Source organism: Nematostella vectensis, chromosome 5 (genome assembly GCF_932526225.1).
Source record: "Nematostella vectensis chromosome 5, jaNemVect1.1, whole genome shotgun sequence".
NCBI lineage: Eukaryota > Metazoa > Cnidaria > Anthozoa > Actiniaria > Edwardsiidae > Nematostella > Nematostella vectensis.
Window position 1 is genome coordinate 9,374,689 of NC_064038.1, and position 23,204 is coordinate 9,397,892.

General features: G+C 41.0%; 5 protein-coding genes across 12 annotated transcripts in view; 1 reads left to right on the forward strand and 4 right to left on the reverse strand.

Annotated features, from left to right (window-relative positions):
* Nucleotides 1-658: 658 nt before the first annotated feature.
* LOC116615671 lies at nt 659-2,046 on the reverse strand. The gene is made up of 2 exons (XM_032377495.2): nt 1,914-2,046; nt 659-1,574 (listed from the first exon to the last, which is right to left on the reverse strand). The coding sequence occupies exons 1-2, from the start codon at nt 2,028-2,030 to the stop codon at nt 1,356-1,358; spliced, it is 336 nt and encodes a 111-aa protein (XP_032233386.1). The 5' UTR covers nt 2,031-2,046; the 3' UTR covers nt 659-1,355.
* Nucleotides 2,047-3,103: 1,057 nt separating this feature from the next.
* On the reverse strand, nt 3,104-4,559 carry LOC5508743. The gene is made up of 2 exons (XM_032377508.2): nt 4,428-4,559; nt 3,104-4,089 (listed from the first exon to the last, which is right to left on the reverse strand). The coding sequence occupies exons 1-2, from the start codon at nt 4,542-4,544 to the stop codon at nt 3,871-3,873; spliced, it is 336 nt and encodes a 111-aa protein (XP_032233399.1). The 5' UTR covers nt 4,545-4,559; the 3' UTR covers nt 3,104-3,870.
* A 282-nt stretch (nt 4,560-4,841) lies between these two features.
* On the reverse strand, nt 4,842-6,160 carry LOC116615678 (trace amine-associated receptor 8c-like). Its single transcript, XM_032377503.2, has one exon. It carries the CDS (start codon nt 6,031-6,033, stop codon nt 5,098-5,100), a length of 936 nt encoding a protein of 311 aa, XP_032233394.2. The 5' UTR covers nt 6,034-6,160; the 3' UTR covers nt 4,842-5,097.
* Nucleotides 6,161-6,893: 733 nt separating this feature from the next.
* Nucleotides 6,894-14,247, forward strand: LOC5508752 (BLOC-1-related complex subunit 8 homolog). 4 transcript variants are annotated; one of them, XM_001629270.3, is made up of 9 exons: nt 6,894-7,044; nt 7,215-7,277; nt 9,366-9,478; nt 10,315-10,379; nt 10,893-10,938; nt 11,908-11,966; nt 12,297-12,381; nt 12,964-13,119; nt 13,517-13,952. In XM_001629270.3, exons 1-8 carry the CDS (start codon nt 6,975-6,977, stop codon nt 13,096-13,098), a joined length of 636 nt encoding a protein of 211 aa, XP_001629320.2. In that variant the 5' UTR covers nt 6,894-6,974; the 3' UTR covers nt 13,099-13,119; nt 13,517-13,952. The 4 variants fall into 4 exon arrangements, with proteins under 4 accessions (XP_001629320.2, XP_032233397.1, XP_048584234.1 ...); XM_048728276.1 differs by having other exon boundaries at nt 6,945-7,044; nt 7,184-7,277; XM_032377506.2 differs by lacking the exon at nt 12,964-13,119 and having other exon boundaries at nt 13,517-14,247.
* A 2,403-nt stretch (nt 14,248-16,650) lies between these two features.
* Nucleotides 16,651-23,204, reverse strand: part of LOC5508751 (solute carrier organic anion transporter family member 4A1-like) — a 28,927-nt gene continuing 22,373 nt past the window's right edge. For all 5 annotated transcript variants that reach the window (XM_048728278.1, XM_048728279.1, XM_032377502.2 and 2 more), the window contains exons 6-11: nt 22,485-22,618; nt 21,483-21,645; nt 20,776-20,914; nt 20,147-20,319; nt 18,565-18,779; nt 16,651-17,756 (exon numbers count right to left, since the gene is read on the reverse strand). In XM_048728278.1, coding sequence (XP_048584235.1) covers nt 17,548-17,756; nt 18,565-18,779; nt 20,147-20,319; nt 20,776-20,914; nt 21,483-21,645; nt 22,485-22,618 — 1,033 coding nt within the window. In that variant the 3' untranslated portion in view covers nt 16,651-17,547. The remainder of the gene's footprint in view (nt 17,757-18,564; nt 18,780-20,146; nt 20,320-20,775; nt 20,915-21,482; nt 21,646-22,484; nt 22,619-23,204) is intronic.

The window sequence follows — 23,204 nt, forward strand, 5'->3', positions numbered from 1 at the left end:
AGAGGATGGACCCGTCCAGCACAAGTTTTTTCTCTAGTTTTCCAAATGTCATTATCGGCAGTTGGTGGGGGGGGGGGGGGGGGGGGGGGGGGGGGGTAGCTCCCCTGTCGACCTGATAGGGAAGCAATTTTAAGGATGCTCACCGTATCCTTTAGGGATCAAAATCTGCCTCATGTTTTGTTAGGGGTATGTAAGAAAAACATGGTTACTGCAAAAGGTGGTCTTTTCGTTTAGACGAATCGTCAAATCGACGCCAAGAAGTTTTGAATAGTTATCTGTGCGCTCATTAATTAAGAATTGTTCAAAAGTAGCAATTTCTCTTGAATGGGATAGTATCAAAAATACGTCACGCTCCGGTAAAACTTTCTTCGCTAGAGTACTTTTGTCAGTGTTCAGAGCCGTAGAAGGCCTCGAAACATTGTGGGGGGGGGGGCACGGTACAGAAACATCAAGAAAGTTGTGGGGGCACAGCCACGCCCCTACTGGTCATTTGTTTATATATATATTTTTAAATATTGGGAGGGGGGCACGTGTCCCCAATGCCCCACACTCTGCTACGACCCTGGAGCATTTATAATTTTCTATGTCAATTCCAAATTAAATTAAGTGAAAAGAAAGTGCATTTGATACAGACTTTTGCAAACAACAACACACAGCATGACATTAAATGTTTTTATTTTCACGATTGAAGCACTTGGTTCGATACTAAATGACATTCCTACTAGCACTTTGAATCTTGGGGCCCGCGTGTAAACACCCGGTTTCGCGGAACACCTTCCCGCCCCTACCCCTCATCAAAGTGCAAGAAGGAAGTCCTTATGAAAACGTGCTACCTAACTAACCTAGATAAAGTTTTTTGTCATTTCCTTTAGAATAGTAAGACAATCAATCCTTCCATCTGTGTTCTTATTCGTATTTCTATCTTTTTTTTTTTTCGCTTTTTGTTATTTGTTCCATGTCCTTTATTCATCGTCCTTTTCCGTTCCGGTCAATAAACAACTTGTCGTTTTTTTTAGCACTTCTGCAGGGTTGACGCTGCTGAATCTCTGAGTCTCTCTGTCGAGAAGCCCTCTGTGTAACCCATCGATCTTGACAAAATGCTCTTTGAATGTTTTGTGTGTTATTTTTCATTTTTATATTTTAATCCGTAATTCGTTATCAGTTTCCGTTCCTGTCTATTAATCATCATTTTCATCTATGTTATTTTCCATGTCCGTATATTGTTATCCATTTCCGTTCCGGTCTATAATCATCATTTTCATCTATGTTATTTTCCATGTCCGTGTATCGTTATCCATTTCAGTTCCAGTTCATAAAATTGTGAGCCCTTGGAGCACGGTTGCCGTCGTAGCAGCTTAGAATCTCTTGCCGTCGAGGAACCCTTTGCGGAAGCCGCCAAAGTTGTCCTGTTGGGGTCCGCTCCTTCTTGGGCGTGATGGTGCTGCTGCCTCTACGGGGACCGCGGGAGGTGCCTCCATCTGGGGTCCAGACGCAGAGACGGGCGTGTCCGGGGTTGTCTTGCTTGCTTCACCGCCCATTTCATCACCTTCTGTGCCCTCATCCTCACCACTCTCCTAGAAATAGACGAAAATGGGAAATCATGTTAAGCAATTGTCTTAACAATTGCTCGAACTTCTAAAATCATACACTACGAGCTTTACTCTGAAATGGCAAGTGTTTACAATTTTTTATTGATAGCTCTGAGGGCTAGCTTTTCGGCGTTGCATTTTTAAAGTCCTGCATAGCCATTTATTTGATCCAAAATACTCTTTCCTCGGAATGGGCTCATCATGAGATGTAAAGCATATAGCAGAGAAAATTGGGGCGGGTTAATAAAGCACTAGCGCGCGCAGGTAGCGAATTCAAACCCGACGCGCATTTAAATCTGAAGCAGACTTCTCCACCAAACTCACCTCCTCTCCATAAAATGTGCTGACTAATGATTTGCGAAAATAGTACGCGGCAGCCGCCGAAATGCCGGCGACCGCCAGACCCGTGATGACGGGGTGCTGACGGATGAACCCGAACATGGCGGATTGCTGAAAGTTCGTTTGCGGTTTGAGGAATATTTAATTAGACTTTGTGACGTCAATAAGCCACTAGTTTCAGTCCCCACATGGTTCTTTTTCCAGAAAGAAATGTGGCGCGCGCTGACGAAGTTATCAAAGCACACTTTCTTAGAACGTGAAAATAAAGCATGCGCCACCAATTTTTACTAAGCATTTTCCAAAATGTTTTTGACGTTCTTTGGAGTGACATCGAAAACGTTGTAGTGTCGCATGGTGTCTTTGAAAAGAGACATTCTTAAATATAAGAATTAATGGATTAAAGCAAAGTGTCAATTGTTGAGATCTCTAGTTCAATTTGAAAGATATAATTGAAAAACAAAACAAATAACGTTGAAACATCGGTAAAAAAAAGCGTTCCCACACCCCGAGAATCCGAAAAAGCATAAGAGGATAGACCCGTCCAGCACAAGTTTTTTTCTCGAGTTTTCCAAATGTCATTATCGGCAGCCCTGGGGTTGGGGGGGGGGGGGGGGTAGCTCCCCTGTCGACCTGATAGGGAAGCAATTTTAATGATACTCACCGTATCTTTTAGGGATCAAAATCTGCCTCATGTTTTGTTAGGGGTATGTAAGAAAAACATAGTTACTGCAAAAGGTGGTATTTTCGTTTAGACGAATCGTCAAATCGACGCCAAGAAGTTTTGAATAGTTATCTGCGCGCTCATTAATAAAGAATTGTTCAAAAGTAGCAATTTCTCTTGAATGGGATAGTATCAAAAATACGTCACGCTCCGGTAAAACTTTCTTCGCTAGAGTACTTTTGTCAGTGTTCAGAGCCGTAGAAGGCCTCGAAACATTGTGGGGGGGGGGCACGGTACAGAAACATCAAGAAAGTTGTGGGGGCACAGCCACGCCCCTACTGGTCATTTGTTTATATATATATTTTTAAATATTGGGAGGGGGGCACGTGTCCCCAATGCCCCACACTCTGCTACGACCCTGGAGCATTTATAATTTTCTATGTCAATTCCAAATTAAATTAAGTGAAAAGAAAGTGCATTTGATACAGACTTTTGCAAACAACAACACACAGCATGACATTAAATGTTTTTATTTTCACGATTGAAGCACTTGGTTCGATACTAAATGACATTCCTACTAGCACTTTGAATCTTGGGGCCCGCGTGTAAACACCCGGTTTCGCGGAACACCTTCCCGCCCCTACCCCTCATCAAAGTGCAAGAAGGAAGTCCTTATGAAAACGTGCTACCTAACTAACCTAGATAAAGTTTTTTGTCATTTCCTTTAGAATAGTAAGACAATCAATCCTTCCATCTGTGTTCTTATTCGTATTTCTATCTTTTTTTTTTTTCGCTTTTTGTTATTTGTTCCATGTCCTTTATTCATCGTCCTTTTCCGTTCCGGTCAATAAACAACTTGTCGGTTTGTTGAGCACTTCTGCAGGGTTGACGCTGTTGAATCTCTGAGTCTCTTGCTGTCGAGAAGCCCTCCGTGTAACCCATCGATCTTGAAAAAAATGTTCTTTGAATGTTTTGTGTGTTATTTTTCATTTTTATATTTTAATCCCTAATTCGTTATCAGTTTCCGTTCCTGTCTATTTATCATCATTTTCATCTATGTTATTTTCCATGTCCGTATATCGTTATCCATTTCCGTTCCGGTCTATTATCATCATTTTCATCTATGTTATTTTCCACGTCCGTATATCGTTATCCATTTCCGTTCCGGTCTATAATCATCATTTTCATCTATGTTATTTTCCATGTCCGTGTATCGTTATCCATTTCAGTTCCAGTTCATAAAACTGTGAGACCTTGGAGCACGGTTGCCGTCGTAGCAGCTTAGAATCTCTTGCCGTCGAGGAACCCTTTGCGGAAGCCGCCAAAGTTGTCCTGTTGGGGTCCGCTCCTTCTTGGGCGTGGTGCTGCTGCTGCCTCTACGGGGACCGCTGGAGGTGCCTCCATCTGGGGTCCAGACGCAGAGACGGGCGTGTCCGGGGTTGTCTTGCTTGCTTCACCGCCCTTCTCACCACCTTCTGTGTCCTCATCCTCACCACTCTCCTAGAAATAGACAAAAAGGGGAAATCATGTTAAGCAATTGTCTTAACCATTGCTCGAACTTTTAAATTATACACTACAAATATCACTTTTAAATTTTAAACGGAAAGTGTCTTAAAATGTTAATTGATAGCTTTGACAGCTAGTTTTTGGCGTTGTGTTATTTAAAGTCCTCCATTGCCATTTTATTTAATCAAAAATACAATTTTCCTGGAACAGGCGCATCAAGGGATGTAAAGCATGGAAAATGGAACGGGTTATCAAAGCAGTAGCGCGCGCAGGTAGCGAATTCAAACCCTACGCGCATTCAAATCTGAAGCAGACTTCTCCACCAAACTCACCTCCTCTCCATAAAATGGGCTGACTAATGATTTGCGAAAATAGTACGCGGCAGCCGCCGAAATGCCGGCGACCGCCAGACCCGTGATGACGGGGTGCTGACGGATGAACCCGAACATAGCGGATTGCTGAGAGTCCGTTTGCAGTTTGAGGAAAATTTAATTAAACTTTGTGACGTCACTAAACTAAACACTAGTCTCAGCCCCCACGCGGTTCTATTTCCAAAAAAAAAAATGCACGCGCTGACGAATTTACCAAAGCACTCTCATGTCGACCTGATAGGGAAACAATTTAAGGTATGCTCGTCGTATCTTTCAGGGGTCAAAATCGGTTACAGATATTTGTTAGGAGCATATGTAAATAGGTATTACAAAATCGACGACATGACGTTTTGAATAATTATCTGCGCGCTCTCATTTTGACAAATCCTCGCTATTCTGTCTGTATGCAGAGTGCGTAGACTCGAAAAAAAAAAGAAATAACTAGCTTCTAAATTTGGATTATGTTTTTCCAAGAGATTTAATTAACACACCTTTATTTGATGTCTTTGTTGCTATTACTACATGACTTTTTATAACTAGATAATGTAATAAGGCTTGACCTCCAGGTGGGTGTATTTTTCACATTGGTAAATGAGCTGCTCAGATTAATGCCCTGATCAGGAGACACATTCTATCCAATACAACGCAAACAGTTTCCAATTGTTTTTATCAGACGAATACTCTCTTTTCGGAGATCCCCCATTCTCGACAAATAAATCATCGGGTTCATACTAGAACTGGAATAAACAACCAACACACAGAAATGATAAGCCATTAAAATATCACTTTGGAAGCCTAGAAACCACGCCACAATAGCCACCAATAGAATAGGTATGAAGGAACACACCAGACAAGCCACAACAGTTACCATAGTTGTCAGAGTGCGTCTGTATTTGACTGATTCTATGTCAACTGTGTTGGTCGCGTTATTAGAAGCTGACACGGTGCGAAGATGCTTGAAAGCACTGCGGTAAGACGCGCTGATAATGGCTACTAAAATCAGAGTCGCGACCCAAGAAATCGTGTTTACAATGGCAGGTGAGTGGCTGGTACTGTAGGAAAGTACCCCGTACAGAAAAACTCCCGTCCAAACGGTTGCAATAATGACGCGCGCCTTTCTTGTGGTCACCATGGTGCGGTACTCGCTTCTCAACACTATAGCGAGTCGCCTATCTGTAGCAATGACAACTAGATTAAAAAGACTCCCTCCGCAGATAGCATAGATGAGAGGGCTTAATCCATTGTGCCATCGGCATCCCTCGTCGAACCTATCCTGAGCTTCTAGGATCCGTCCACGCGCGAAAAAAGGAATGACTGCTCCTATGATGAAATCATTGAGAGATAATGAAGCCAGGAACAGATATGACGGTGATCGTAGGATTTTACTCGTCATGATGGTGCAGAAAACCAGACTATTTCCGAGAAGTGCTTGCAGCGACGAAATGAAAGCCAAGACCAGCAAGATGGTGTAAGCGGGGTAAAGTCTCTCAGTGTTCCCATAGAGTAATTGAAGACTATCTTTATAAAGTTTAGGGCAAGGCCCTTTAACAATAATAGTTGTATTCATTCTGACCCATTACTTCTTGGACCTCAGGTAGGGTCCGGCTCCTTGTTTGCACGTTGATTTGACCATGAGTCTTTTTAGGGTCTCCCTTTACAAAGCCCTGCGCCCATCTTTTTTCCCCAATATTTGCAATTTCTGAAATGAAATGTGAGATGGTCAACAAGAACAGCTGTTTCTGCTTGTTTTTCGAAGTGAGTCAACATTCTAATTGTCTACCATTCCCCCTTCCTAGCTTTTTGGCCGGCAAAATGATGAAGCGGTATTTTTTTAAGAAATTACCGTAATTAACATTGGTTTCGTAATTGTAATATCAATAGTACCAAGCGTAGCGACTTTATATTAATTTCATTGGCAATGCCATGTTTTAAATGACCCATTTGGTCGAGTTTTAGTCGTTTCTATTTAACCTCTATGTCAATACAATACGCCTCAGACAGAGAATTAGGAAGAGCTAGGCCTTTGAAGTCTGACCTCTATTGCAGCAACGAGCTATGATTCCATTTTGTCAATGTAGGCATTCGCCCAACGATTTTTATATGTAGTTATGGGAAAGAGGGTCCTATATGGCTATGTCAATCTAATACCTTTTCTCATATAGCTGTCTGATAAAATGTCGTGTTTCCGCTTTTCGGATTCAAAGTATGACAACTCTTTCGCACTATTGACGCTCATTTATAAATGCGCAGTTGGTAGTCGCTCTATTTTTCTTTCGTTATCAATTACGCGTCGTTGTTGCGATGGCTTCATCCTTGACAACTGTAGGCCTGTGAGTTTTTTTTTTTTTTTTTTTTTCTGGAGTGGGTGCCATTTCTAAACCTCCACACCCCCCCCCCCCCCCCCCCCAACCATCCCCAACATCTCGAGCCTTCAGTGATATTTTACCGCGAGGTCATGGGTCGAGTAAGAAACTGAAACAAATATGGCCGCCATTTTAAGTTGAAGAAATGTCGGCAATTCCAGATTTGTTCGCCACACAAGCGATGTATGATAGCCAGTTTATCAAGAGTAAATCCGGTAAGAACTGTGCTTAAGCTTTGTCAGGGATTGTTGATAATTAAAGATTTACTTTGCCCCCGGTAACAAAATTGGCGTTTTTGTTTTAACTATCCGTTCGCCTATGATTTTTGATGTTTTGTTTTCCTCTTTTTTCAAGATAATTTACTAAACATAAATTTGTATGAAAGATATGTCAGGTCCGATAGGACTCGAGGTTCAACATCCAGAAACGGAATACAGATTAAAGAAAGGTAAAAGTTATATCAAATAAGGTAGTTGTACCTATTATCGGACAGTGCCCTTCGAGTCGAAGAAACAAAGAATTCAGAAAACATGTATTGTGAAGCTTTTTACAAGTGTTTATTGTTTCGCAAAACTAGAAATATTTTTAAAATTCTCAAGCACCGCAGAATGGCGAGGACGAAAAAAAGCCGTAAAAAAGTCCAATATTTACCAATCGTGATAAAAGTCGCTCGGCGAATACGTCATTTTGTTTTGATCTCCCAGGATGCTTTTTGGCATCTGTTTCCGTAGACACTTCGAGATAGCTAGAATTGTTTGAACCTAACCTTGGTGCCCTATTATCAGATAGCCGAGCAATCATCGAACCATTTAACGTAAATTTGAGCGATCAATGAGCAAACGCACATTTTGCCGAGAAGTTTGTCACACGCGCGATGCATGTGTTTTGAATCGCTTGCTACAGAGAAAAAAGAGTCTCAAACTAAAAGTACATATTTCAACAATTATTGTCTGTGCTATTTTAATAAAAAAGAAGCTTGATTTTCCTGTTGTTTTTTGATAAGCTAGGGTGTGGGCTAGGGTGTCCATAATAGGGCTAGGTATTCGATAATAGGGCTAGCGTGTCCAATAATAGGGCTAGGTATTCGATAATAGGGCTAGCATGTCCGATAATAGGGCTAGCGTGTCCGATAATAGGGCTAGGTATTCGATAATAGGGCTAGCGTGTCCAATAATAGGGCATGAACGATTGTTTTCTCCCAAATTTTACAATCTAATTTTTGGGAAAATGGGGGAATTATTATGTTTAATAGTCCGTGATTTCTAGCTGTAAAAGCTAAGACTCAATTGTGACGCGAGATATTTTAGCGTAAGTCTAAAGTGTCCAATAATAGCTACCATTACCTTAATCTTTGCGCCTCAAACTAGATTTTGATACAGTAACAACTTGTGTGACAACTTTGCACACTTTACATTTTAAGAAGCACTGAGAATGCTGACCCTCTGGTACCATCCTCATTGACAGTATGCATATGCTGGCCCTGTTGTACCATTCTCAGTGACAGTACAGTACTTACAGTCCAACACATAGAACCACTGAGGACGCTGGCCCTGTGGTACCATTCTCAGTGACAGTACTTACAGACTAACACACATAGAACCACTGAGGACGCTGGCCCTGTGGTACCATTCTCAGTGACAATACTAACAGACTAACACACATAGAACCACTGAGGACGCTGGCCCTGTGGTACCATTCTCAGTGACAGTACTAACAGACTAACACACATAGAACCACTGAGGACACTGGCCCTGTGGTACCATTCTCAGTGACAGTACTTACAGACTAACACACATAGAACCACTGAGGACACTGGCCCTGTGGTACTATTCACAGTGACAGTACTTACAGACTAACACACATAGAACCACTGAGGACACTGGCCCTGTGGTACCATTCTCAGTGACAGTACTTACAGACTAACACACATAGAACCACTGAGGACACTACCCCTGTGGTACCATTCTCAGTGACAGTACTAACAGACTAACACACATAGAACCACTGAGGACACTGGCCCTGTGGTACCATTCTCAGTGAAAGTACTTACAGACTAACACACATAGAACCACTGAGGACGCTGGCCCTGTGGTACCATTCTCAGTGACAGTACTTACAGACTAACACACATAGAACCACTGAGGACACTGGCCCTGTGTTACCATTCACAGTGACAGTACTTACAGACCAACACACATAGAACCACTGAGGACACTGGCCCTGTGGTACCATTCTCAGTGACAGTACTTACAAACTAATACTATATCCTTAGTGACTGACAAAGTTATGTGGGACCTAGTATGAATAAATAAAAATGACATTAGCCAATATCCCAGACAAGATTCCTTGACTAAAACATTGAAGATGAAAACCTGAAAATTCTAAAACGGCACCACTGACCACTACTACTGTATTCTCAGCTATTAAAATAAATATTCTTTCTAAACTATTATTTAGTGTATATTTAAACTAAGTTTGTAAAACTGTTGAACTAGAACCCTGTTGGTATAAACCATTTATGTTTAATTTTCAACAGTGTCAGAGAAATTTATTGAGAGCATCCATCTAATGGTAAATGAGCCGTCCGTGGGGCTGTACCGCATACAGGAGCATGTGAGAAGATCTTTGCCACAACTTGTTGACAAAAAGGTGAGCCACCTTCTTATTGTTACTAACGTCCTTTTGCAAGTTCTACTGTATCAGTATTTATTATTTCACCAAGAGAGAGGAATTGAATCTCGAGATATTAAAAGGGGTCCCCCATTTGATATCTAGCTTGTAGGTGACTTATTTTTTCCCTACTCTGTATATTTTTTATTTTAGGGCCAATTGACCTTCAAGTTTTTTTTTCTCTGGAGTGTTCTGAGCCAAGGATTGCTTGTTTGATTTTTCTAGAGATTTTTTGCTTACCCATATTTCTTTTTTTCCTCACATGCAGATATCAATAAGCTGGTCCATAATATGATGTAATGTACTGTATATGCACATTTAGTATATTATAAAACTCGGTAAACTCACAAGAAAAAGCGATTTGATTGGTTGAGAAAGTCAGGATAAAATGCAATATACACCTCCTAGAAGATGGATATTTTCCTGCGCCACAAAATCAAGCAAAATGGCAATTGTAACAGCTGATTTGCAAGTGTTTCCAAAAAGAAATTTGCTCTAAAGCAAACAATTATAACATTTCCATTTCCGTGGATAGTGGCTTTAAAAATATCTACCTCAATGGAAATGGTATAATTGTTTTTGATTTGTTTGTTGATTTTTCTTTAGTTCACCTTTTGCCAAATCACCCTTGCAGGCATCTAATTTCTCTCTGGATCTCTTTTTTTAATTTGTCCATATTAGAAACAGTCATGTAAGCACCTCCTAATTTTTGCAACACTTTTGTGTATTTTATTTTCAGGAATGTTTGAAAAATGATGAAATTTGCAAAAATGAGATGAAAGTGTAATAAGAGTTACTGTATCTTTTTATTACAGATGGAACTGAGGAGCTGTCAAAACCAAATAAATGGAGTTTGTTATGATCTAGACTACTCTATAAAGTAAGTGTTCTGTTGATAGTGCCATTGCTGTTGTTGTTGTTGTTGTTGTTGCAATTGATAGTGCAGTTGTTGTTGTTGCAATTGATAGTACAGTTGTTGTTGTTGTTAATAGTGCCATTGCTGTTGTTGTTGTTGTTGTTGCAATTGATAGTGCAGTTGTTGTTGTTGCAATTGATAGTACAGTTGTTGTTGTTGTTAATAGTGCCATTGCTGTTGTTGTTGTTGTTGTTGCAATTGATAGTGCAGTTGTTGTTGTTACAATTGATAGTACAGTTGATGTTGTTGTTAAAAATGCGTCTGTTGTTGTTGTGGTTTAAAGTGCAATTGCTGTTTTCGTGCCTGATAGTACAGTTGTTGTTGTTGTGGTTGATAGTGCAGTTGTTGTGATTGCAGTCAAAAGTGCTGTTGTTGTTGTTGTTGTTATTGTTGATATTGCAGTTGTCGTGGTTGCTGTTACAGTTATCAGGAAATCAATTAGGATTTCCCTTGATAAATTTGATATTTTGTCCACAGGACTGTACAATCCATGCAGCATATTCCGCATTTCACTATAATACAGGTATGAGTTATTTTAGGCTCAGGCGTGTACACAGTGGGTGCGCAGGGTTGCGTGCACCCCCCCTTGGCGGTCAATAAGTTGGTCATTTCTTATTCAAATACTGTGATTTTTCCATGATACCTATGACTGCGCATCCCCCTCAGCCAATTCTGGGTATTGGCCTGTGACTCCTTGTGAAACTGATATGTACCGTAGTGGACCTAGGGGAAGGGTTTAGGGAGTTTAACCCCCTTCCCCGCCCCCTCTTGGGCTGCCTAAGGAAAGTGTTTTATACCAATTTCCTCTCTTATGTCTCTAATTGGTGCAAAGAATATGAAGGATGTTGAGTTGGTGTTCCTGGGAGGGTATAAGATAATATTAAATTTCTACATATCTTTGGGATACGTGCTCCCAAAACAGTGTACAGAAAGTCTCCTGTGCATGGAGAAGGAAAGACAATGCAACAAATCCCCCCCCCCTTCTCAATAATCGTGATAAGTATTAGCCCCTTGATAAGTGCCCTCAGCGAAAAGGTACTGTAGATCCACCCCTATGTATAGTACTTGGGATACTCCTTAGATACTTGCTTTTCACTGAAATAATGTATTTAGATATTAAAGCCTCATTGTCACCAGTTTACTTCTGGAGGTCCAACAGAAACGTCAGCCATCAAAAGACAAAAGAATCTATTAGAATCTGCGCTATAAAATAGGCCATCCGCTCCAAATTATCAGTCACATCCTCAAAGAAACTTCCAATAGACACACTGCTTTTACAATTTTGAAATATTTTCTGCAACTTCCATTTAAAATAATCGGAGATTGTTACGCAACCATCTGGAAGTGCGGCTTTAAGTGGCCAACATCACTTGTCTTGCTCCAGATGTGGTTGTTTCATAGAGGTCTGTACATTGTTTTATAAACTCTAGACATTTTGGATAAACATACTGTGGTATGATTAGTGATGATTTGAGTATTCAATGTTGTGCAGGAGTGTCTTAGAAGTGCCATAGCATCTAAGAAGAACCTTGATGCAGCAAAACTTGAAAGGTAATATTGGCATAAATGTTTTCTGAGAATGCAAGACATTGTTTTTCATTGCTTATTCAAGCTACTTATGACTCAAAAACACTGGTCTTCCAATTCTAAATTTTCGATTGTCAATTCCCATATTTTACACAAGAACCACAGGTCAGTTATGGCTTGACTATTCAACTTTTGAAGGGGGGTTAGTTGAGCATGATTTTTCACTGCCATGCAGAATACCTTTGTCATGTAGTGGAACTTTTTTCTTGGACCCAACAATGCAAATTGTTTTTGAGACATGAATGGCATGCACTTTTTTTTCTCATGTAACTGCCAAGACTATTTCTTTTGCAGGAGAAGTAAAAAAGTTGATGAAGGGTCTGGGGCTCAGAGTGCAGATGCTGTGTCTGAAGTATCCATTGAAACACAAGATGTTGAGGTGGGATGATACAGTGTACAAACAATAGATGACTGGCACCCAAAAAAAATGTGATTTGTTGAGTGGCAAACTCAGATGCCAAAATAAACACAAAGAGAGTGAAAAAAAATATTCAATGAAAATAAGCCCTATCTGGCAGATACGGTCTGGCTTATTCGTAATTGCTGAATAAAATGCCTTTTGTTGTTATTTAGCCGCTAATAGCCAGATAGGGCACTAGTTTGCCACCCAAAAGTTTTCATTACTTTTAGCTAAAAGGGAAGTCATGTCTATCATAGTTAGACACCATAAATAAGTGGAGTTTATGTATTCAAGAGGTTTGTGGGTGCTTGGTGGTTTATGACTAAATAATATATTATATTATCAAACTTTTGTAAACTGAGGTTGAATCATAAATTGTGAAATGATAAAGTAAAAATAAATAAAAGCAGTTGCTTAAACAAATATCTGAGACTTGACCCTTTAATTTCAACTCTTTAATATTGCCATAGTAACCAGTAATATCTTTTGAATGCCCTTTTCAATAGTTTGTATCATTGATAATTCACTGTACATTAATGATGGTTTGTACTGTATCACCAGGGTTTCATCTGCCCTAACTGTATGCAGGTGTTGACTAGCCAAGATGAGCTATTAGAGCACTGGCAAAGCCAACACGAAACTGCTAATGACACAAGACAAGGCTATAATGATGATGCTAATAATGATCAAGATTAACACAGATTAAATAATTAAAAGGTAATAAAGCGCTGCTCATGATGATAATGATGTTGGTATAATGACGTTCAATGATAAAAGGTAGTGGTCATGTTGATGGTAGTGGTGGTGATGCTTGTAATGATGATGTTTGGAGATATTATACAAACAGTGATGATGATGCTGCTGCGATGATGGCGATGACAAGTATGACAATTATAATGAAAGTTATGGTATACTGACTGTTGATGATGGTGGTGATGATGATGACGATGATGATATCGAGTTATGGTAAAGATTACACTATGACTGATTATGATGATGATGAAATTTGTATCGACCACATTAATGATGCCACTCATGGTAGTAACGATAATGATTACTACTGTATGGTGAAGATTGCTAAATTAATAAGCACCTACTGTGTTTTTATTTTCAGATTGCCTACGAGGAAGATGATGAAGGAGTTGAAAGCCATGCTGCCTGTGTCACTCGACAATAATGCAATTGTTCAGAATACAACTTGCTTAGAATGGAATACAGTAGCTACTGTATAGTATGGCTATGCGTGGAATAGAATAGCCATAATAACATGTGGAATGGTATAGATATGGGTGCAAGTGGAATGGAATAGCATGACTATGCATGGAATGAAATAGCCATAATAACATGTTGAATGGAATAGCCATAATAACATGTTGAATGGAATAGCCATGATAAGATGTGGAATGGAATAGCTATGGCTTTGAGTGGAATGGAATAGCATGACTGTGTGGAATGAAATAGCCATAATAACATGTGGAATGGAATAGCCGTAATAACATGTTGAATGGAATAGCCATAATAACATGTGGAATGGAATAGCCATGATAAAATGTGGAATGGAATAGCTATGGCTTTGAGTGGAATGGACTAGCATGACTATGCGTGGAATGGAATAGACATAATAACATGTGGAATGGAATAGCCATAATAACATGTGGAATGGAATAGCTATGGCTTTGAGTGGAATGGAATAGCATGACTATGCGTGGAATGGAATAGCCATAATAACATGTTGAATGGAATAGCCATGATAAAATGTGGAATGGAATAGCTATGGCTTTGAGTGGAATGGACTAGTATGACTATGCGTGGAATGGAATAGACATAATAACATGTGGAATGGAATTACTGTGATGATGTACATGTATTGAACTACTTTGTCAGGAACGCTTGATCGCAGTGGAGGGTCAAACAGAAGAGATAATACTACCTAACAAGCAGGGGCGTAGCCAGGGGGGTGGCCCAGGGGGCCCTGGCCCCCCCTTCTAGCAGCCAAAATACAGTGAATGTATGAGACATTATCTAAAATACAGGGAAAAATGTCTTGAAAGGACCTTTTGGGCCCCCTCCTGTTAAAAATCCTGGCTACGCCGCTGACAAGTACTGTATAAACAACATACAAACCTTGATCACATGCCTGTAAGGTATGTACCCGTGTCGCAAGTTGACTGTCCCTGTTCACCTGATTGGAGTGATATTGGCGCGGTGTACCTGATTGGAGTGATATTGGCGCGGTGTACCTGATTGGAATGATATTGGCGCGGTGTACCTGATTGGAGTGATATTGGCGCGGTGTACCTGATTGGAATGATATTGGCGCGGTGTACCTGATTGGAGTGATATTGGCGCGGTGTACCTGATTGGAGTGATATTGGCGCGGTGTACCTGATTGGAATGATATTGGCGCGGTGTACCTGATTGGAGTGATATTGGCGCGGTGTACCTGATTGGAGTGATATTGGCGCGGTGTACCTGATTGGAATGATATTGGCGCGGTGTACCTGATTGGAATGATATTGGCGCGGTGTACCTGATTGGAGTGATATTGGCGCGGTGTACCTGATTGGAGTGATATTGGCGCGGTGTACCTGATTGGAGTGATATTGGCGCGGTGTACCTGATTGGAGTGATACTGGCGCGGTGTACCTGATTGGAATGATATTGGCGCGGTGTACCTGATTGGAGTGATATTGGCGCGGTGTACCTGATTGGAATGATATTGGCGCGGTGTAGCTGGTTGGGGTGATATTGGCGCGGTGTAGCTGGTTGGGGTGATATTGGCGCGGTGTACCTGGCCTTCTCGATTAAGGTGCTGCACAGAGTAAACCTTTTTCGCTGAAAAACATGTCGCTTACTTAATCAGTGCGAGTTATAGGAACCGATTTTGCCAAAGCGATAAGCGGGGGAGAGCCACAAGGGCACTAGTGAGCCCCCTAGTGTAACCCTGCATCGCGGAAGGGGAGGAAGAAAGGGATGAAATCATGCATGAAACCCTCATTGTTGGTAATGTAGAAACGCATAGCAGCCCCGGACCAGGTGAACCAAAAGAATGGTTTTGCAACAAACTCCGACAACCCGAGCACTTGCGATTACGCTGAGGCATTTTTAAAATAAAAGACAGTCTAAAATACTAATAAAAACAGATGTGCTACAACGAATACTAAGGCCAATCACAGGGCTGTCTCGGTTAGCCCAATTATTACCTTTAAGCCGAAACTGCTCTAAGGAGAGGAAATTATGCGCGGATTGTGCATTGGGAACTTGGTGCCAGTTGCTTTTTGCAGCATATTCATTAGTGAAAACAGGACAGTTTTTTCGGTAGATAACGTATATGTTGATCTTTTTTTAATACCCAAGATGGGATAGCCTACAGATAAAATATATGTAGATACTTCTTACCGAAAAAGACCTGTAGATTGCATCTATAAATGCAAATCTAAATAAAGGTATACATTAGCTACCTAACTTGTTTATATATTTTCATACTTATTTACATATAAAAGAAACTAAGCTACAGTAAACACCCGCGTATATAAGAACCTAGAGATTTTGATCTTAAAAGAACCTAGAGATATTAGTCTTGAAAGAACCTACAGGCTGAAATACACCTATTTCACAAAAGGTTGTCAGTGCAAATGGCGAAAGGCAAATGGTAAATGGCTTATGGGTACTAATTATTCGTAAAATTGAAGGTGTTAAATAAAGTCCAGCAATGTCAGAGCCAAGCATTGGTAACCTTTAATGGATAATTGTTTTGATTTATCAATATTCTTCGAGACGCATGGTTACTTCCGGTCCGTAGAACTGCCATTTGCCAATCGCCATTTACAATATGCACAGACAACCTTTATTGAAATAGGTGTATGTCATGTTAAGCACCTTTATAAATTGTGTTAAGCATTGATCGCTTTTGCAAACAAGCATTTTAACAGACTGTTACTGTTGGGATATATGAAAAAAATCAAATTATAATCACACCTAAACAGTCTGATTTTGCCAAAATTTGCAACGATCTATAAAAACCTTTAAGCCTGATCTTTAACGTTCTAGGTTTTTATACAAGGGTATTTACTGTACAGTAGCCTCCATTCTAATGAGCGTATGGGAATGTATGAAAAGGGTCTTTGATCACGTGATCAGATCAGTTTGACGGTTTTTTTGTTTGCTGCGTTAACACGTGACATGTTAAGAAATTCAGCCAAATATTTTGTGTTTCGCGGATATGGATATCAAAAGAAGAAGATTTTCTTTTTAAAATGAACATTTTAGATAATAGGCCAAATTTAATATCATTGGGGGTGCGGTATAATTTGCCATGAAAGGGAGGCTTTAGAGATCGGAGCTTGTTTTGAAGTAAAGCTAAATTTCCTGGTTAGAAGTCCTTGAAACTTGGCATAAAAGGTTGCAAACAAATTTCAAGGCGAGCTGTAAGAAACCTGATCAAGCTCCTTTCACGCAAATCGCACTCTAACCTGAACTTGTTTTAGCAGGGGTGGATCTAGGTACGGTCCGAGCGCCCCCCCCCCCCCCCCCCCTAAATTTCAGATATTAAGCTCAAAAATAACAAGAAATATGAGACAATCCACGAAAGAACAATGAATCCGGCCCCCTTTCTTGAAACCCTTGCTTCGACCCCCGTTTTTGCAATTCCTGGATCCGCCCTTCTTCGGTGTTAGTGTGAATCACAGTTAATAAAGGGAAATGGTTACGAAACTCGCCGAACTTCAAAGGCCGAACGTACAGTACAAGAGAATATAGAAAAAAAAGTCGTTGCTCTGCATCAATACCGCTTTCCCATTTGTTTTTTCAACTCAAACAGTATTGATGGAAATTCAAAATCATGCTTGCTTATTAAGCTCACTGAAATTGTTCGATAGAGCTCTAATTTTTAGAATTTTAGCCAGGGTTGACAGTTTTGACAGGGCTGTTCAACATCAAAGAGCGCCTATTGTTTATGGCCTTTGAAGTTTGCAGGGTTTTGTTACAACCTCCCCCTACTAACTAGGTGTAACTACAACATGAGGCAGACATTGTCCACGTGGGATAAGGACTTAATCACGTGAGACTAGTCTTGATCACATGACCCTGAACGACCACGTGGAGGGTAGGAATGTTTGGCTGTTGGCCAGGGGTCTTTAATGCCCGTCAAGCCTTGCAGTCCGTGCTATCCGTCTGAGACTCGTTACTGTGCTTCACCACAGCTTTGCCATTGGTCATCTCGCCAGTCACATTATTAGCCTCCTCTGTTGGTGCGCTCTGATTGGCTATCTCCATTGGCATATCCCCCCTGCTGTTTATCCTGGACAGCCTCTTGCTGAAGCGCCACGAAATGAAGTAAGCGATGCACGAGATCGCTAAGATAAGACAAACAAGCAGAACAATGAAGTCACAAGAACACACAGACGTGACGGGGGGTCTGCTTTTCGACAAGGATAGAAATGAATGCGGTTTTTTAATATTAATTTGCTAGCCGACTACTACCAACAGCTAAATAAAAAAATCCATGAAGCGAATTTATTGGCCAGCACTGAAATGTAAGACGCTGGCCAATCAAAAAGCACCAAATTCAATTCCGTTTGTTTGAATGACGGAGGCCAGATAGCGGTTTAGCAATTGGAAATTCTTGTGGAGAGAATATTAAAAGCGCAGTTATTTAATGAAGAGAGTGAACGTTTCTTTATAAGGCGGGGGTTAAGATGATACTTCAACCCCCCCCCCCCCCCCCTCCAAAAAAAAGCTACATTATACCCTCCCAGGGTGTCCAATCTTTCATTCTCTGAGGTTTATTGACAGCTCGGCTATCATAGTTCAATCATACATAGGACTATTTTATCAAGTTCCGTGTACAAAACTACTACCTTGTCACCAGTTGACTTCCGGTCGATTACGCAATCTCCGATGATTTTAACGGAAAACGCAAAAAATATTAAAAATTGCAAAGCAATGGGTCTATTGGAAGTTTCTTTAAGGACATGACTGATTATTTAGAGTGGGTGGCCTTATAAATAGCGCAGTTTCTTATAGATTCTCTCGTCGGTTGAGGTTTCCGTCGTCCCCCCGGAAGTAAACTGGTCACAATGCCGCTTTTATGCCAAGAGGACCGGTACCCGTTTTCCCCGGCCAGCTCACTTGCATGCTCCCCACCCCTCCACCCTGACTCACCATTGATAGGCAGAGCCGCAGCCATAAGAACTAGACCCAGTCTGTCGTGCTTGTAGTTGAGACAGTTCCCCCGCGTTCCGCAATTATACCGCCACAGGGTGCACGTGCTGTCAATCAAATGTCCAAACAGAATGGGGCCTGGGAGCGAGCCTAGCAGCCTAATGAAGACAAACTGTAAGCCCAGGGCATAGCCGCGCTGATTATCAGCCACAGACCTGGGAACAACAAGAGACATGCACGACAGTTTTACATAATAGTGGTGATGGGGTAATGATGATGGTGATGGTGATGAAAACGATGGTAACGGCGCTGAAAATGGTGATGATAATGGTGGGGGTTATGGTGTTAATGAAGATGGTAGTGATAATGGTGACAATAATGATAGTGTCGTACGTGTGTTGATGAAGATGGTAGTGATAATGGTGTCGGTCGTGTTGATGATGATGATGGTTGTTATAGTGTTAATGATGATAGTAGTGATAATGGTGAAGCTTGTGGCAATGGTGTCGGTCGTATTGATGATGATGATGGTATAATAAGAATAGGGATAATGACGATGATGACAATTATAATAAAGGACACGATAATAATGGTGACGATGATAATGATGCTGATTGTTATCACTGTTGCCAAATATGTTTTTGAAGATTATATTTTTTACTATTATCTTGGATGGAACGGTATAACGCATTCCCCACCCTACCTTATCGTGACTATCTTAGATAGAATGGTGTAACGCATTCCACCCTGCCTTATCGTGACTATCTTAGATAGAATGGTGTAACGCATTCCACTCTACCTTATCGTGACTTTCTTATATGAGATGGTGTGTAACGCATTCCACCCTGCCTTATCGTGACTATCTTAGATAGAATGGTGTAACGCATTCCACTCTACCTTATCGTGACTTTTTTATATGGAATAGTGTCACGCATTCCACCCTTACCTCATCGTCACTATCTTATATGGAATGGTGTCACGCATTCCACTCTACCTTATCGTCACTATCTTAGATGGAATGTTCTCACGCATTCCACCCTTACCTCATTGTCACTATCTTATATGGAATGGTGTAACGCATTCCACCCTTACCTCATTGTCACTATCTTATATGGAATGGTGTAACGCATTCCACCCTTACCTTATCGTGACGATCTTAAATGGAATGGTGTCACGCATCCCACCCTTACCTCATTGTCACTATCTTATATGGAATGGTGTAACGCATCACACCCTTACCTCATCGTCACTATCTTATATGGAATGGTGTAACGCATTCCACCCTTACCTCATCGTCACTATCTTATATGGAATGGTGTAACGCATTCCACCCTTACCTCATTGTCACTATCTTATATGGAATGGTGTAACGCATTCCACCCTTACCTTATCGTGACGATCTTAAATGGAATGGTGTCACGCATTCCACCCTTACCTCATCGTCACTATCTTATATGGAATGGTGTAACGCATCCCACCCTTACCTCATTGTCACTATCTTATATGGAATGGTGTCACGCATCCCACCCTTACCTCATTGTCACTATCTCATATGGAATGGTTTAACGCATTCCACCCTTACCTTATCGTGACGATCTTAGATGGAATGGTGTTGGAGAAGCTGATCACGGAGAGGACGATGGCGCCGATCAGGAATGGAATCAAGTTCTTGCACTGTCGCTCACACAACCCGCTCCCCAGGGACGGCATCGCACCACTTGCCGCTGATTCCACACATGCGCAGTTCGTGTACGTCTGTGATAAAAAGCGATTGTTTCCCATGAAAGTTGATCGTGGTTTTGGTTATTAATAGCAGCGGCTTGGCCAGGATTTGTAACTGGAGGGGGCCCAAACGGCCCTTTCAAGGCATTTTAGATAATGTATCATACATTTACTGTATTTTTGGCTGCTAGAAGGGCTGCTAATAGAAGTAACAATGATGTTACGAAACCAGAACCCGTCAACACTGGATACGAAAATATTGTCCCTGCGCGCATTTTTTTTTTTTAAATGAAATACCAAAATTACAAAACAAAAAGATAAGACTAAAATATTAAATCTTTTAATGAAAATAAGCACTTTCTGACATGATACTTTTTTCTGAATAAGTTGTCTTTTGTTGTTGATATTTTGCCGCCAAAATCCGGAGCGCGCGCGAGCTTATCACCGAAAATATCACGTGATTCTTAGTGCATGTCGCGTGCAACTCACCCTATTCCTTGTCATCGTGGTGCATCCCGCGAAGCAAGGCGAGAAATAATTTAAGCCTCCAGGTCCACACAAGGGACTGTACTTGTCAACGGAGCAGTTACACGCGGCATTGCACGCACCGCGCAGGCCTGTCAGTGAACTGAACCAGAAAAACATACCACGCATATTTATGGTGCTTTTTACCGAGTACAGTCTACCCCTCACAACATGAGGATTTTTGGCAGGAGGGTCACAAGACAAAATTAGTTAACAGGTAGGCGAGTGCGACTGGTGCTACTGCGGTAACCTTATATTCTCTATATTAAAGAGTCCTCACATGGCAAGGTCGTTTGACTTCCCCTTATATATACTGCCTACCTCAAGCATGGGCTATACTTGAGAAAGTAACGTTTAGATGAAGTCTTCGTATTGTTCTGAAGACACCACAAGGTTTTTTTTACACATTAACATTATGTTGTGTTTTATGAAAATATGGCTTTGTTGCTGTGTGATAGCATGGCTGTGTTGTGATTTTGTTTTCTAGTGTTGTGACATGACGTCACTATTACGATATGACGTCACGTGTTACGATATGACGTCACATGTTACGATATGACGTCACATGTTACGATATCACGTCACGTGTTACGATATGACGTCACATGTTATGATATGACGTCACGTTTTACGACATGACGTTATGTGTTACGATATGACTTCGTGGATACCTGTTCGGGTAGGCGACGTCTACTCCTGCGTAGTTGTAATAGCTACATCCGGGTATGAGGAAGATAAGGGCTGTCCAGATCCCTATGAGCTGAAGGAAGAAAGTGCACCTCGCCGCCTTGGTCCACGCGTCTTTAAGTCCGAGGAACTTGACGATCATCGTGCCTGGGGAAGGAGCACAAGATGAATAAGGTTTGCCCATTGTGTGGGTTATTGTGTGGTTTTAACGTTATGATGATATTGACCGTGATGATATAGTGACATGATATAATGATTATGAAAGTGGTAATTGTGATAATGATGGCGATGGTTTGATGATAATGGCGATTATGATTATTTTAATGATTGAAATGGTGATGGTAATGGTAATGATGAAGCTGATGGTGACAATAGTTAAGATGATAATGATGGTAGTGGTGATGGTTGTGATGACAACAATGATTATGATAACAAATATGATACAAACACACCAGCGAGGACGACGACTGTAGAAAACAATGAAACTGATTAGAAAAATTCACAGGCAAAAATTTAGACCATGTGTTCTGTCTGATAGTTAAAAACCGCACTCCACCAACCCATCACGTGGAATTCCAAATAATTACGGTCTATCTAGGGCATGGACATTATGGTTTATAAACTCGCCTTTCTCTGTTCGCTATTGTGAAAATGACGTTTTCACCTATTTTTATCTGTCTCTGTGTACAAAATCTAGGTATTTTAATTGGAACGAGTTTAGACTTTATCACCAAGTCCTAGAGTTTTTCTCGGCCGCGCCGGCCTAACCGTCAACGTCGTATAGTACCTAAAGATAATGGTGGGCGGATCTAGCTTTTTGCTTATGGGGGGTTTGGCCCAAAAATATTCGTCATTATTTTACCTTCGTAACGATTTTTCAATGAACAGACACAATGAAAACCATTTAAAAAGGCGGCACAAGGGGGGGTTAACCCCTACCCCCCCCCCCCCCTCCGTAGATCCGCTACTGCTAATGAGAGTCTTACCCAGCGCGATGCCTCCCCCGGCTCCTGGGATGAGGATAAGTGCGACCGCGAGGCCGATCACTTCCGCCGTCCCGCCATACCGAATCCTGATAATCTTGAACAGAAACGGACCCGCTCCTGCACCAACAAGCGTGCTAAGGACCAATCAAAACAAGTGTTAGTATAGTTATGTGCTAAGGACCAATCAGAACAAGTGTTAGTTAAGTTGTGCTAAGGACCAATCAGAACAAGTGTTGGTATTGTTGTGCTAAGGACCAATTAGAACAAGTGTTAATATAGTTATGTGATAAAGACCAATCAGAACAAGTGTTAGTAAAGTTGTGCTAAGGACCAATTAGAACAAGTGTTAGTATAGTTGTGCTAAGGACCAATCAAAACACGTGTTAGTATAGTTGTGCTAAGGACCAATCAGAACAAGTGTTAGTATAGTTGTGCTAAGGACCAATCAGAACAAGTGTTAGTATAGTTGTGCTAAGGACCAACCAGAACAAGTGTTAGTATAGTTGTGCTAAGGACCAATTAGAACAAGTGTTAGTATAGTTGTGCTAAGGACCAATCTAAACAAGTGTTAGTATAGTTGTGCTAAGAAACAATCAGAACAAGTGTTAGTATAGTTGTGCTAAGGACCAACCAGAAAAGTGTTAGTGTAGTTGTGCTAAGGACCAATCAGAACAAGTGTTAGTGTAGTTGTGCTAAGGACCAATCAAAAGTGTTAGTAAA

Coding starts and splice junctions, on each gene's coding strand:
- LOC116615671 (XM_032377495.2), bottom strand. CDS start 2,030: ATGTTCGGGTTCATCCGTCAGCACCCCGTCATCACGGGTCTGGCGGTC. Junction 1,575..1,913: donor GCACATTTTATGGAGAGGAG/GTGAGTTTGGTG, acceptor GTCTATTTCTAG/GAGAGTGGTGAGGATGAGGG.
- LOC5508743 (XM_032377508.2), bottom strand. CDS start 4,544: ATGTTCGGGTTCATCCGTCAGCACCCCGTCATCACGGGTCTGGCGGTC. Junction 4,090..4,427: donor GCCCATTTTATGGAGAGGAG/GTGAGTTTGGTG, acceptor GTCTATTTCTAG/GAGAGTGGTGAGGATGAGGA.
- LOC116615678 (XM_032377503.2), bottom strand. CDS start 6,033: ATGAATACAACTATTATTGTTAAAGGGCCTTGCCCTAAACTTTATAAA.
- LOC5508752 (XM_001629270.3), top strand. CDS start 6,975: ATGTCGGCAATTCCAGATTTGTTCGCCACACAAGCGATGTATGATAGC. Junction 7,045..7,214: donor GTTTATCAAGAGTAAATCCG/GTAAGAACTGTG, acceptor TTTGTATGAAAG/ATATGTCAGGTCCGATAGGA. Junction 7,278..9,365: donor GGAATACAGATTAAAGAAAG/GTAAAAGTTATA, acceptor AATTTTCAACAG/TGTCAGAGAAATTTATTGAG.